Consider the following 15,000-nt stretch of genomic DNA (forward strand, 5'->3'; position numbering starts at 1 on the left):
ACACACACACATACAAATACAAAAGTCCACTTGTCACATACATAAGATTGTACTTGTCACAGACACACACATGACACCGCATGACACCCGGGTTTTGGGACTCTTCGTAACAAATACCGTAGGGCAGAAGGAATTAAGCCACTACTAGGAGTAATTACGCGATATTACATCAATATCTTGTAAAACGCTATTAAAAAAAGAATATCTAAATTACGAAATGGAAAACTTGTTGCTCAACAGAGGTGTCAATCCTTACCTGATCTCTCGCATTTTCTCCCAATATAGTTAGCAAAGCCCGATGCCCAAGCTTCGCATTATTCTCTATCAGCGTCTTAATCCTTCCATCGGCCGTAACTTTCTCCATTCCGTATCAATAATAACAAAAGTCACACCACCGCAGATCCATCAACTTTTGAGCCTCTCTGTGGTGTGATTCGTTATTCTCACAGTCATTTCGGTCTTCACGTATACCGGCGAAATATGGATGTTTTCATTGTTTTCACGATAAAAGGATCTGAGACGTTGTATAAAATATTTATTTCTGAATTCAGTTGGTGAACGCTGTACTATCTGGCATAATATTTGTTAAAAACTATATTACATGGTGAATATTCTGGTGTAAATAACCTCCGAAACGCACGTGTTCTCCAAAATGTAAACAAGACATCTTTTGAATTATATTTAGGTGGTTAAAATAAGACATCTTGATAATAAATCAGTAATAAATTATAATAAGCTGATCACGTCAATATTTCTTGTTTTATTATGAATGTGATTCTGGAATATCACAAATCTAGGGCATCTCTCCTTTGGGAAGATGTGTAGCCTAATCAGCTGTTGATAGCAAGCTTCAACACGCGAAAGGCCAAAACAAGAACATCATCTCTACTTATAAACATTATCCATCATTTACTCTCTCAAACAGTATGACGACGGAGTAAGTATTTGAAACTGATTTCCTCTGTCATACAAGGGCATATAAGATTTTGTGTTATTCGGCTCGTGAGTAAACGTAACGAAATCATTTGCAATGCTCTCGTGATCTCACATTTTAGAATAAAAAAACTAGATAAATCCACAATAATATAAGGATTATAAGGACTGTGATGCCTTAGAGCTTCAATTCTGGTCACTAGGTCATCCAGTCTGTTGGTGAAATGCCGAGTTTATCAACCAGTGATATAGAAATTAGGCTTTTGAATAAGTAATTAGGTATAAAAGGATATGTATGTTATCATTTGCAGCTGCCATATATATATTAGTAAAGTATTCTTGCAATAGAAATTAACCTTAATATCAGAAAATTGACATGGTTTAGTTAATACAGGTGATGAAGCTTCTAGTCTAAAGGAATACAGTAAAAGCTGGTGAAAGCATATAGTTATGCCGCGTTTGGAACTCCTTGTCTTGTTCGTCCAGACATCTTGTCAAGACCAAGGATAATGAGGCCATATTTGGATCCCGCATTACAATGCAACAATACAACCAGCTTGAAAGCAAACATTTATATTGTATTAGCTAGTGTCATTATTTTATATACTTCATAGATTTTATAACTACTCTGATACGAAGGTAAGTTATCTGCTACTGTCTAACACTAAATTAATTTTTGATAACAATAAAAGGCCACATAATTACATACCATTACCATGTCATCTTGTCCTGCTCGCCTGGCTGCAGAGGTGGGCAAGATGGACGAGATGTCCGTCATTGTCCTTGAAACTGTGCCAGAGATGTGTAACTGCTCAGAAGTCTAATTACATTTACATATATGAGAGGATACAATGTAGTATATTTGTATATTGCTTTACTTGATGAATAAATGTAATAATGTAATAAATGTAATAATGTAATAATGTAATAAATGTAATAATGTAGCAACTTAAATGCATACACGTCATCTGTGTAACCAGAGAGATCATTTTCCGTTTCTGTCTGCATACTCAAAACTGAAGAGAATTAGATTAAATGGAAGACTTATCACATTAATCTTATAATTATCTTTATTATGCATTTGACAGATTTTTTTGTTTCTTCAACAGGGTAGGCGTCAAACGCACCTTCGAGGAAGAGTTTGCAGAATCTGAAAAGATGATGAAGATGGATGAAGAAGATGGAGAAGACGAAGAAGAGAAGTAAGAGGCTATAAGTGCTGTCCTTCTCTTCTGTATTAAATATATTTGTTTAATGTCTATTATTCTTTGTCTTAAATCTTAAAATGCTTAATCCAACTTCTTTTTTAGATCTCTTCAGGTATTGGCACAGTTTTGCTCTGAGTCGGGCGAGGTAGCAGGTCCTCCCATCGACTTGCCATTAGGTCTGGGGAAGGAGAAGCTTCAACTCATTCTTAATGCACTTCTAAATAAGGTGAGAATCAAGTAGCATATTGTTATATGATGTACTTACTAAATGTCTCTTCTAAAGGGGAAAAGAAACAGGGAAAGTAAATTCTGGTAGACTTATTAACACTGTTATTATGAAGTAGTTGTATGAGGATTGAAACTTTTTCTTGAGCATAATGAACACTTTTCCTTTAAAATTTCAGGAAGAGACTCTACCATACAGTTTCTTTGTGGATGAGAAAGAAGTGATAACAAGTTTGGCAGCAGTAGTGGAATCTGAAAAGGTCGAGGAGAAAGTATTAACAATTCTGTACCAACCCCAGGCTATATTCAAAGTTAGAGCTGTTACAAGGTAAGTCCAAAGTAGTGTTAAGTAATTCTTTGCTGAATTCAAAAAAGCTCTTTTTATAGTTTCTTTACCTTTTTGGGGGAAAAAAAAATTCATCTTATCATTATTAATTTTCATGTCTTTGTTAGGACCTGGTTTGGAGAGAATCAAAGTATGATTTGATTTTAGATTAGTTTCTTCATCCTCAAACAAATTTCCTTGCTATGAATCATAACTATGAAAGTAGCTTGGATATATATAAATAATCTATAATGTATATCTGTAATATTTATAATATATATAAGTAATCTCTATAGGTAAATGAAACATGTGCAGTGGTTGCTAGAGTTTATTATTGATCATATATTTTCCTCTTTAGGTGTACATCATCTTTGCCAGGTCATGCAGAGGCAGTGCTGTGTGCATCATTCAGCCCAGATGGGAGGCACATGGCTTCAGGTTCAGGAGATACTACAGTACGCTTCTGGGATATTAACACAGAAACTCCACATTTTACTTGCAAAGGTAATTACCAAAGCATCTCAGTATCTTAGATAAGTTGGGTCAGAAGATTTAGATGTAATATATGTTTGAAAATGATTCCTTTTGATGTCATCCCTTTGTTGAATTTTGATAATATACTAAAGAGACTGTTAATACCTTTGTTACTATATTTTTTATAAATTAATAATTATCTGTAGTTTGTAAACATGCTTAATCTGTAAATGCCATATCCTCATCCAGACTTCCTATCTTCCCAAAATTTAGGGCACCGCCACTGGGTTCTCGTTACTGCATGGTCTCCAGACGGGGAGCGCTTAGCGTCTGCTTGCAAAGGAGGCCACATCATTATATGGGATCCTATTACAGGGAAACAGGTAGGCTAAGAATTTAGAAACATTGTTTGAGTTTTTAAAGGCTTCAGAAATTTGCACCTCTTCTCAGATGATACTAAAATAGAAATATCTCTTGAAGAATTTGTGGATGAAAGTTAATTGTAGATTACACAGAAAATACAAAGGTTTATGTTAATCATACTCTTCAGGTAGGCCGTACACTCCTGGGCCATAAGCAGTGGGTTACCTCTCTATGTTGGGAGCCCTTACATTTGACAGCCAATGGTCAGAGTGGGCGTATGGCATCTGCAGGTAAAGATGGAGATGTCAGAATATGGAATACAAGACTTGGCACTTGTGAGAAGGTATGTGAGAGAAAGAATAGTATCTTCAAATATAGTTTATTATTTTATTGTTATTATAGTTACTGGTTTACTTAGTTTTATTATTACTATTATTATTTTATTTATTATTACTCATGAGTTTGATGGCATAACCACGAGTTATGCATATCTATATTGTTTGTGCATTATCACTCTCTTATTATTTACTCATCTGAGTGGGTTTGTTTCCTTGCAGATTCTTTCAAACCACACAAAAAGTGTGACTGCATTACGATGGAGTGGAGAAGGACTCATCTACTCTGCCTCTCAAGACAGAACTATTAAAGTGTGGAGAGCATCTGATGTAAGTTTTTTTTATTAATTCTTATAGCTATATAGGATATGACACTTGAAGGTGTTACTTCATTCCATGTAAGTTGTTGAGTGTTTTGCAGGCTAAATTAATAGTATGAATTATTTTCTCTAGGGTGTCATGTGCAGAACACTTCAAGGACATGGCCACTGGGTGAACACACTGGCTCTCAACACAGACTATGCCCTGCGCACTGGAGCTTCTGATCCCCGTGCTCTGATGAAGGCCAGACCTGAATATGTTTCTGGTGAGCACAACTAAAGTTAAATTGTCATTTTTATGAAGTTGGTTTCATTGCCTATATTGCTAAGAAAGTACTAAATGTTTTTGTGTGTTTCTTTATTCTCACTTTATGACATTTCCTATTTCTTACTTTTATCTGATATGTATGATCTTTTGTTGATGTTTTAATATTTGTTTTTATTTTCTTAAGATCCAGTAAGGAAACAATGTTTTCTAAACTTAGGCAAGCATACAGAGTACATATTGATGGCACATAATTTCCAGTGATGACAGAATTATTATTAAGAAATTAACTTTTAACTTCTAATATTCAATTAAATTAGCTGAAGATAGACAAGAGGCTGCTGAGAAGAGGTATAAGGAAGCCCTAGCCTCAGCAGGGGGTGTAGAGCGACTAGTTTCTGGATCTGATGACTTCACGCTGTTTTTGTGGGAACCTGCAAAGGAACGCAAACCCATCGGTGAGTTTGATGATTTAATGTTATTGTTAATTTTTTTTTTTCTTTTTAATTAATTAATTTTGGACATATGATATATGATTGCTGTTGTCATTTTTTTTTTTTTCCCCAAAGAGAAATAAGTAAGTGAAATAACAGTGGTAGAGAAAGAAAACATATGTACTTATATTTATCAGTGCTAAGATCTGATTTTTCTAAGAAAAGGAACACCATGATATATCCAGTCATTCCTTTCAGAACGCATGACTGGCCACCAGCAGCTGGTGAATGATGTGAAATTTTCTCCCGACACAAGACTCATCGCATCAGCTTCTTTTGACAAGAGCATCAGAATCTGGAATGGTTTGAATGGAAAGTAAGTGCAAGAGAGATGTGTCAAACCCTTAGAGAACAGATCAGATGAAATATTGGCAGTGAAAAATGAATTCTTAAACTGTGATTTAGGGAGGTTATGGGAAATTATATTATTAGAAAGTTATATAAAATCTTTTGTCAAAAAAAAAAAAAAATCTGAATATGTATAAAATAGATATGAAAAAGTCTTGGAACACTACAAACTTGTCAACCTCTTCACAGATTCATTGCAACTTTACGAGGTCATGTCAATGGTGTATACCAGGTGGCTTGGTCAGCTGATTCCCGACTCCTAGTGAGTGGCAGCAAAGATTCGACCCTGAAAGGTACAGTATCTTGGAATGTTTATGGGCTTTTGTAGAATTTACCCTGAGTTATTTATAAATTGCCCTTTTTTCTTCCTTTTATTGCAGTTTTTAGTATTAGTTATTGAACTTGTTATTTACTGATTCATCATGTATACATGCAAAGCTATGAGCATGTGAAGTAAATCAAAAAATTTCCTCATGTTTAAAAAGCTTTACACATATTCCAATAGTCTAACAGGTTTCCCTTTCCAAGGTAAAGGATTAATGACCCAGATTTTTAATCTTATTTCATTATTTCAGTATGGAGTATGCAGACCAAGAAAATGGAAATTGATTTACCTGGTCATGCTGATGAAGTGTATGCAGTTGACTGGTCGCCTGATGGAGAGAGAGTTGTCAGTGGAGGGAAGGACAAAATAATCAAAGTGTAAGTGTTAGGATAAAACGGTAGTACGGAATGCTGTGATTAGAGTGAGTGTGAGGATATTAGAATACCTTAAATTGCTATGATTAAAGGGAAAGTGTAAAGATGATAAATCAATAGCTTTAGAGGGCTGTGATCAGTTTAAGTGTAAGGATATTAGAATAGATTAAAGTGCTATGATATGTATGAGTGTAAGGATAAGAAGTCTTTGTAAATCTTTGGCTGAGTGCAGGTTCATTGTCAAGATATGTAAATTTTATATTCCTTTTATCAGAAAAAAAGGACAGTATCTGTCTCCATTAGTATCATGACTGTGGTAATGGTGATGAAATAATGGATCTCCTCTAAAATTAAATAATTTCTGTTGGCATGTGTTTATATGTATTCTACAAATGAAAAACAATGCATACATATTTAGTATTTACACATTTTGCTTTTGTTTGTTTCAGATGGAGAAGATAAAAGCAGTGATCTCCAGAAGCACAATAACAAATAAAAGTATTACATGATCCCTCTCTTTTTTTTATTCATTTTATTAGTAGTAGCTTCTGGAAAATCAAAATGTTGCGCATGGTAATTTACAGATTTAATAAGTAATGTAAGTTATTTATATAAAATGGAAAGAAAATCAGTAAGCAGATCTACATCCAGTAGATATTCCAAATTAGACTTCTAAAATTCAGTTCCACAGTCCAGGTGTAAGACAGATGTTTAGAACTGCAAGTTTTAATGCCTCTAAATAATAAGGAAAATATACTTAATGCAGTTATGATTAATTATATCATGCAACCATATTATAGTTTTGTTTTCCTGCATAAATCAAACATAAAAGGTTATAATTTTATTATTTATCTCAAATCAAAAACAATCCATGCTATTTAGAGATGAAAATACAACTTTCAGTATTATTTACAGTCTAATGTTTAATGCTCTAAACAAATAAATGTGCTAGACATCAAAGGTCATGTAGCACTACGGTAGTGTACTGTGTTAGGAGAGGTTTAAAGAAGCTCTATTAGAACAAAAGTCTTAGATTTTAACTGTTGTATGGCATTATAAGATAATATGGCAGAAAGAGGAATAAATGGGGTAGGATAGGGATTGATAAAAGGGGAAGGGTTAAGATCAAATGGTGATTTGATCAAATAGGGAGTATTTAAGTATCTGAGGAAGGAAAACAGGCTGTTAATTGAAAAGGTGGGGGATTCTGTGAGAATGTTCAACAGGTTGGGAGGTTGGGGAAGAGAGGACAAGTAAGGAATAGTGAGGGTACAGGTTTCAGTAAAGTGGGGGCAGGAGAATAGGATAAGTGGAACTGAACGAGGAACATTGCATGTGGAGCATAGAGGTGGGTTGGAGTGTGACATGAGGTATGAATGTGTGAGTTGTGTGAAACCTCTGTAAATGGGCAAGGGCAGTTTCCCAATGTCTGTTTTCGTGGTATGGGGTCAACTAAGGGGAGATAGGTTTTATGGTTTGAAGTTTATTGATGGTCAGACCTGACCAGAAAGTTTTGAACGAGAGTAGTAGTTGGTGGCTGGAATGTATGAAGGGCAGGGTTGGTGAGTTGTGTACAAGATGCTAAGGCATCTGCTTGTTCACTGCCAAGGATCCTAACATGGCTGGGCATCCAGCAAAACTTCACTGCTTTCTGTCATGTGGACAGATAGAACAATTGGTCTTGTATCTTATGGATGATAGGGTTCATATGGTGTATGGATTGTATGAGTGATATTGAGTTGCATGAGTCAGTGAAGATGGTGAAGGATGAGGAAGAGATGGAAGACATTTTGTAAAGCAAAAAGGATAGCATATAGTTCAGTTGTAAGGATGCTCGATTCAGAAGGAAGGGGAAAGCATATGTGTGAGAAGAAAAGACTACAGTGAAACCAGTACCCTAGGTGGATTTGAAGCTGCCTGTATAGATATGAGTACTGGAGGAGTGACTAGAGATATGTACAAGAAAATGTGTGAGGAGGATAGAAAGTGGGATGCTTGATTTGGGTGGATCAGGGAACAAAAGAGCAATTACAGGAGGAAAATATTAGCCAGGGAGGGAAAGACTGGGTAGAAAGAGGAAGGGATCAAAGATGAGGTATGGGTGAATGGGAAAGCAACGTCTATATGAACAGGGAAAGGGATAGGTAAATGTGGAGAGGAGGAGAAGGTATGAAAAAGGGATTGAGAGACAGTTAGCTTGGAGTGAGAAATATGATGAAAACAAGCATAGCTTCTTAGAGACACAAGAGCACGACATTGAGAAAGGATGTTAGGCCTGATTCAGTAATAGGCTCTCAACTGGCGAGGATCGAAATGTGCCTGGAGTTAAATGGAGACCGCAATGATGGATTGTGTCAAAATGAGTGAGAAGGGCAGAAGCAGAATACATATGGCAGCCATAATCAAGGGTAGAGAGGATTAGAGTAATATGGAGATGGATGAGTGTTTTACGGTCTGAACCTCATGATATATGTGAGAGGGTCTGTAAGAATTGGAAGCGACATTGGGCTTTTTTTAACAGAAAGGATATGATCTCGGCAAGACAGTTTGGAGTCAAAAATGAAACCAAGGAACTTGCCTAAAAGGTGGAATTGGATGACAACATCATATAGGAAGAGTGGAGGTTGGGAGCCTATATGTGAATGAGAATAAAATGGAAAAAATTTTAGAGATCGAAAATCAAAAGCTGTGGTTGGTAGCCCAAGAAGGGATTAGTGTTTTTGCCGACTGGAGAAGCTGATGGAGAGCTGGTATAGAAGGACCAGAGGCATACATGATTAGATCATCTACATACAGTGATGATTGGATTCCTGGAGGTAGAGCTGAAACTAATCCATTTACAGCAATAAGAAATAATGGTGCTAACTATACTGCCTTGTGAGACACCTTTGACTTTAGGGAATGTAGGGGAAGTAGAAGCAAATGAAAGGTGTTTCCTCTTATGCCATGGGAAGATAATTATTGAAGGATATGGTGCTGTCATGTGGTGTCATACCTTTTCTAGATCAAAGAAGACAGCTAATACTGAACCAAAGCACAAGTGAGGGATGTTCGGAAGTGGGAGAAAGGAGAAAAGGGAAGTGACCACTATAATGAAAGTTGTCAAGAACTGACCTGCGGAAGTCTAGGCAAAGGGAAGGAGAGCAAAGAGAAAAATCAAGGCATGAAAAGGATTAGCTATACATGTCAAAGTGAGTGGGATAGTTTGAATTTAGGAGGATAAGTATTTGAAAGTGTTCTAAGGAGCTATCTCAAGAAGTCATAGTGGAATCACCCCAGAGGGTTTGGTGACAAATAAAATCTACTATTAGGAATATAGTAGGAAAAGTAAAGTTTCCAAGGTTATAAAGTCAATAGGTAAGGGGAGAAGTAGACTGAAACATTTGTGATCCAGTGGCAAAGAAAAATGCAGATAACAGTGCAAGGTATAGTGGTTTGTAAGGGAGGTATAACATATGGTCTTTTATGATGGACAAGCATGGAGGAGGCAAATATATAGATGATACAAAATGGTAATTGGGAATTGGTACTGGAGGATGTAATCAGGAAGATTTCTTGGAGGTAGACAATGGATGGGGTTATAGGAAGATTGGAGGTGATGAAGGTCAGGTTTGTGAGAACAGAAACCTTGAAGGGGTAGAGGATGTAAATGTGGGAAGGAATGTGGTAAAAGATAGGGGGGAAAGTTTGGATTCTCTGGTGCGATAGGTATGGCGAGGAGCAGGGAGAGACATAAGGAGAGTTGTGGATATTGGAGTATCTGGGTTTAGAATGGAAAAAGGATTTGACTGGGAGATAGGGAGTGTAGGAGTCAGGTGAAGGGGTGCTGAGGAAGATGTAGAGACTACTTGGGTAGAGGGAATAGGAGTAAAGTGAAGGATGGTATTGGAGTAGGGAGTGATTGAAAATCTCATAGGCATGCTTCCTGTCTGGCTCTTGTAAAGTGAGGCCAAGTTTGTATCTGAGAACTGCTACCTCAGACTCAAACTTGTACGCAGGACAGCTCTTTATAGAATACATAATGGGATCCACTGCAATTGACACATACATGATTGTGCAGGGCAATTTAAATGATCATGACTAAGTTGGGCACATAGAGGAGTTGATATGGTCTGACAGGGCAAGATTCTCCTTCTATGTAGACCTTAAGAGGAAGGTCATGTCTACGACAGGTAATATTGGCAATATTGATATGGAACTTACAGGGGCCTCAGGGGGAAATGGTATAGCAATGTAATGATACTGCATCGTAGTCAGCAAGACAGGCAAGTAGGTTGTCCTCACAGTCTGACCAATCTTTGTTGTGGACAGGGCAATCAGCTGGGGATATGGAAACAATTTTGTGTATTTAGGTGGGAATGAGGTTGGGCAGGAATAGGTTTGCCAGGGTAGATAGTGCATGGGTTTGGGACTCAGATGTAACTGTGACAAGGTGTGAGCAATCAGGATGACTGTGGAAGGACACTTTGCCTACTTGTTTTTGGAGACATTGTTGGAAGAGGATGGTATTATCAGAGTAAGGGGCTGTTGGGGGAATCACAAAAAATCAGTCCCACTGGGCTGGGCTAAGTAGAGTACTCAAAAGGTTTGTAGAAGTTGGAATTGCAGAGGGGTGAGGACGGAAGAAGGAAGGAGGGGTGTAGAATGAGATAGCACTGTTGTGATGAGTGCAATAGGGTTGAAAAGTTGTAATAAGGGAGGAGATAGAAAATGAAGATGATTGTGCAGGAGGTGGGTTGGAGGATATTGGGAGAGAGGAAAAAGTGTCTTTTGAAGGCTGAGTTATAACCTGGGAAGGTGATTCAGGATAGGTCAAGTTGACAGCACATGTCAAGGATGGGGGTGTAGTAGCAGTGTTTGGAGCTGTGATCAAAGGAAAGTCAGATGTCAGTAAACCAGAGAAGTTAGAAACAGGAAGGCTGGTTGATAAAGGGGCAAGCCTCAGTGCCCATAATAAGGGTACAAAATCATTATTACTGGTCATGGTAAGCCTGAAATACATGGGGAATATAAAGGGTCCACCCCTCAGGGTCCCCATGAGGGATAAGGGCTAGACAATTAACCAAGGGAATACACCGTGCCTGAGGCCATTCATGACTGGCACAAAGTCAGCCTTTCATCCTTTCAACAGGGCTCTTACACTTGGGTATTGGACAGGGGAAAGGTTTGGGGAAGATAAGGAAAAGGAAAGTAGAAGAAAGGACAAAATTAGTTGAGTCCAGGGCTGAGGCCCAAGGTAGGAGAGATACCCAAAAAGGGGTGAATGATAAAGATAATATTGCTTTAGTGTTAAGAAAACTCAAGTAGTATTATCATCAACTTTATTGTGGTATTTCATGACACTTGGAGTTGAATGTATGAATGACTTCCAAGTTTGTTTTTTTTTTATTGTTTTTTTTCTTCTTCATTTTACAAGGAAAATGATGCAGGACATCACACCAAATTACGGGTACCAAGAAATGCTAGGTTAAAATACTGTCATTCAATGATGAAACTTCATTGCTTTATCTACTTCACAGAATCCAAGACTAGGTTCCAATACATTTTCAATATATATATACAAAAATAAAAAATGCAATCTTCATGACTTGCAAATAAATAATACATTTCTAACATTCCTACAACATCTGAGCCTTACGGGTGATAACGGCTCCCACTTGAAGCTTCCCATGTAAGGCAAGAATGCAAGCATCAATATCAAAAATGTAAAATTCAACTTTTTTTTTTTTGTTTTTTTTAATTTGTTTTTTTATTTCATTGTTCTTAAGAGAGCTACACAAACCATGCACACCAGTGGGTTTTTTTATGCACTGCTCTCTTTCTCTCTGCATGAAATATATGTATTGTCTTTATTCCTACATTTCAGAAAATTAAGGTGTCTAGGAGCAGACTGAGATGGAGGGGGAAAAGCTAATTTTATATACAAAAGGTATATAATATTGGAAATCTACAATCCTAATGAGATATAAAAAATGTAGATCTTGAGTTGATAGAACATACAAACAAAAAAGAAAGAGAGAGAAAAAAAAAAAATCGAAATAAAGGAGGAGAGTGAGACAAACCAACAAAATGGCCCCAAACACCAAAGAAAAATTTCAAAACCTATTTAAGCAAAGTACACACTTAAAACTTAATTTCAGAAATAGGCTTGAACGTAAAAAAGCAGTAACTAAAATAAGGAATGACGCAGGCTTTCCTTGAAAGAATAAAAATAAATAAATAAAATACAACCTCAGTGAGAAACTATACATTTCCTCAGCACAAAATCAAGCAATATCCAAGCATTGAAATTTGGCAAGGTTTAAAACTGCAGCAAAATTTAAAATTTGTTATTACATACAATAAAAAGTACAAATACAGTTTACATGGGAAAATCAGTAGATGTTTAGTGCACCCTATATGAATAGAGTCAATAAAAACTAGCCAATGCTTGAAACAGGGACATATGAAAACATACATAACACTGCTAAAAAGAAGAAAAATACAAAGAACTGATAACACACTATCCACACACAACAGACAAAAAGGAGGATATAGAGAAAATTATTCAGAACTGTAAAATGAAAACTTAAGTTCAATACTAGGACAAAACGTTGTATTAAAACAAAAGAATGTAATGGTTCTTGCAGAAAGGCAAGCAAAAAGAGAGGAAAATCTCAGGCTATGATCAACTTCTTGGTACAAGGAAAAAATATTCATAGATCTGCTCGGTAACTTTAACGTAAATAAATAATGACATCTTTGTAACTGATGCACTATAATTCAGAAGAAAAAATTCTAATATGTATAAATGTATAACATTAGACTAATAAACAGTATGAAACAAGTGCTCAATATTATTCAAAACTGAAAATGTAAGCTCTAACACTGTCGACAGCAAAGATAGTCTTGAATGTCATTCTAATTACTGCAGAAGAAAAGCATTTCATATCAAACTGTCTTCCGTAAGACAATAACCTGGTACTTAAAATGAAGTACAACAGAACGTATCTTTCATTAATCATATGCATGAAGCATGAAACTGTGAAATATTTCATTAAAATATTTTTTTTAATAAGCAATATTCCTAAACTGATAAAGAAGTAATGATATATATTCTTGTCCACAGTCATATGAAGCAAACTATTATATATATATATATATATATATATATATATATATATATATATATATATATATATATATATATATTATATTCAACATCAATTAACATATCACTAAAATCAACTATTAAAGTTAAAAATAAATATAAATAATTAAAAAAGCACCTGAATTATAGCAGATTTATCATCAGTTAAACTATTATACTAAGTTTTTTATATCTAAAAATAACAAAATCTAAATGTCAACCTATTAAAAACAATAATAAAAAACGACCAACTTTATGCTTAACTGGCATTTTTTTCTGCAATAATCTTTTTTATTGCACCTTCATGAGCATCCATATGACCACATCTAGTCCTTTGAATTCACAAAATCATTTCACTTCACACACATGCAAATACAAACACAGACACACACATACATAGGTCAATATATGCAATTTGTATTATCAAAATGTGATATCAATGACCTTTTCACAATGAGGAAATGCAGGAATACCAAATTCCTTACTGTGGAAGAAACAAAACAAAAAACATACATCCAATAACAAACACAAACACATTTGATATTTAGTAAGTATATATCAGAGTAATATCACAATAGATATTTTTTTTTATCACATGGCCTCATTAATCTTATTCAAAACTGATCATCACCACCATCTACAATGGCATATAAAAATGCATGATTCTCTGTATCTTTGCATTCTGACAAGGGAGACAGTGAGGGTGAGAAAACATTATAAAAACATCAGTGTCAATTTAAGTACAACAAATTATTAAAACAAATGAATAATGACAAATGCAAGTAAATATAATTATGCAGTCAGGTAGTTTGGTGATAAACTTACAAATGACAAAGTAATGACAGTTACATTTCAGCTGATGAATACAACATCTATAAATAGAAATAATCTTTCAATAGGTACCAAACCTGGTTCTTGCTTTTTTTTCTTCTGTTCATTATGCTATCCAGTACAAGAGCCTTCGTAGGAACTGGCCCATTGTATAAATTCACTCGACAAGCTCCCCTTGCATTCCAAACTGTTATAGAAGCATTCACTGATGACAGGACATCTGTATGATCTTATGATTTCATTTGTTTTTCTTTTTAATTTATATCCTAATGCACTCATGAAAACAAACCCTGCTACCTTCAACCCCCCCCCCCCCCCAACACACACAAAAACACACAACCAATTAAATTCTCTCATTAATAACACAAACATTGTCTCCTCCCTTAATACTTGGTTAGTTCAACAGTTATCATGGTAAGGCATCACAATTTGTAATGAAGTTATATTTGAATAATACTCCATTAACCACTTAAGACGGCAATTTCTTGAATTTATGCTGCAGAAACTATAAGTAACATGCTGATATGTCACATAGTTATCATGCAGCAGAAAAAAAAAGTAATGCTACCATAGAAACAGTGGCGGGGGGGAGGGGGGGAGATAGAGATAGAGATAGAGAAAGAAATAGAGATAGAGAGATAGAGAGACAGAGAGAGAGAGAATGAGAGAGAGAGAGAGAGAGAGAGAGAGAGAGAGAGAGAGAGAGAGAGAGAGAGAGAGAGAGAGAGAGAGAGAGAGAGAGAGAGAGAGAGAGAAAGAGAGAGAGACAGAGCAACAGAGCAACAGACAGAGAGACAGAGAGACAGACAGACAGAGAGACAGAGCGACAGACAGACAGACAGACAGCGCGACAGACAGACAGACAGAGAGACAGAGAGACAGACAGACAGAGAGACAGAGAGAGAGACAGAGAGACAGAGAGACAGACAGAGAGAGACAGAGACAGAATATGAGGAAGCAGATGTGTTTGTGGAGACATTTACACCATACAAGAATTCTCATTTTATACTTACTCAATTCAGTAACATGTCAAAAGAGATGACAGGAGGCA

General features: G+C 36.0%; 2 protein-coding genes across 2 annotated transcripts in view; one reads left to right on the forward strand and one right to left on the reverse strand.

Annotated features, from left to right (window-relative positions):
- Positions 1-433, reverse strand: part of LOC125043636 (RNA cytidine acetyltransferase-like) — a 13,128-nt gene extending 12,695 nt beyond the window's left edge. The window contains exon 1 of the mRNA XM_047639874.1: positions 257-433. Coding sequence (XP_047495830.1) covers positions 257-364 — 108 coding nt within the window. The 5' untranslated portion in view covers positions 365-433. The remainder of the gene's footprint in view (positions 1-256) is intronic.
- A 380-nt stretch (positions 434-813) lies between these two features.
- Positions 814-6,498, forward strand: LOC125043647 (notchless protein homolog 1-like). Its single transcript, XM_047639884.1, has 14 exons — positions 814-937; positions 2,043-2,135; positions 2,244-2,367; positions 2,546-2,694; positions 3,050-3,195; positions 3,439-3,548; positions 3,716-3,871; positions 4,086-4,193; positions 4,317-4,449; positions 4,769-4,906; positions 5,141-5,258; positions 5,480-5,583; positions 5,866-5,992; positions 6,439-6,498. The coding sequence occupies exons 1-14, from the start codon at positions 927-929 to the stop codon at positions 6,449-6,451; spliced, it is 1,530 nt and encodes a 509-aa protein (XP_047495840.1). The 5' UTR covers positions 814-926; the 3' UTR covers positions 6,452-6,498.
- Positions 6,499-15,000: the final 8,502 nt, after the last annotated feature.

Source organism: Penaeus chinensis, chromosome 3, assembly GCF_019202785.1.
Source record: "Penaeus chinensis breed Huanghai No. 1 chromosome 3, ASM1920278v2, whole genome shotgun sequence".
Taxonomy (NCBI): Eukaryota; Metazoa; Arthropoda; class Malacostraca; order Decapoda; family Penaeidae; genus Penaeus; species Penaeus chinensis.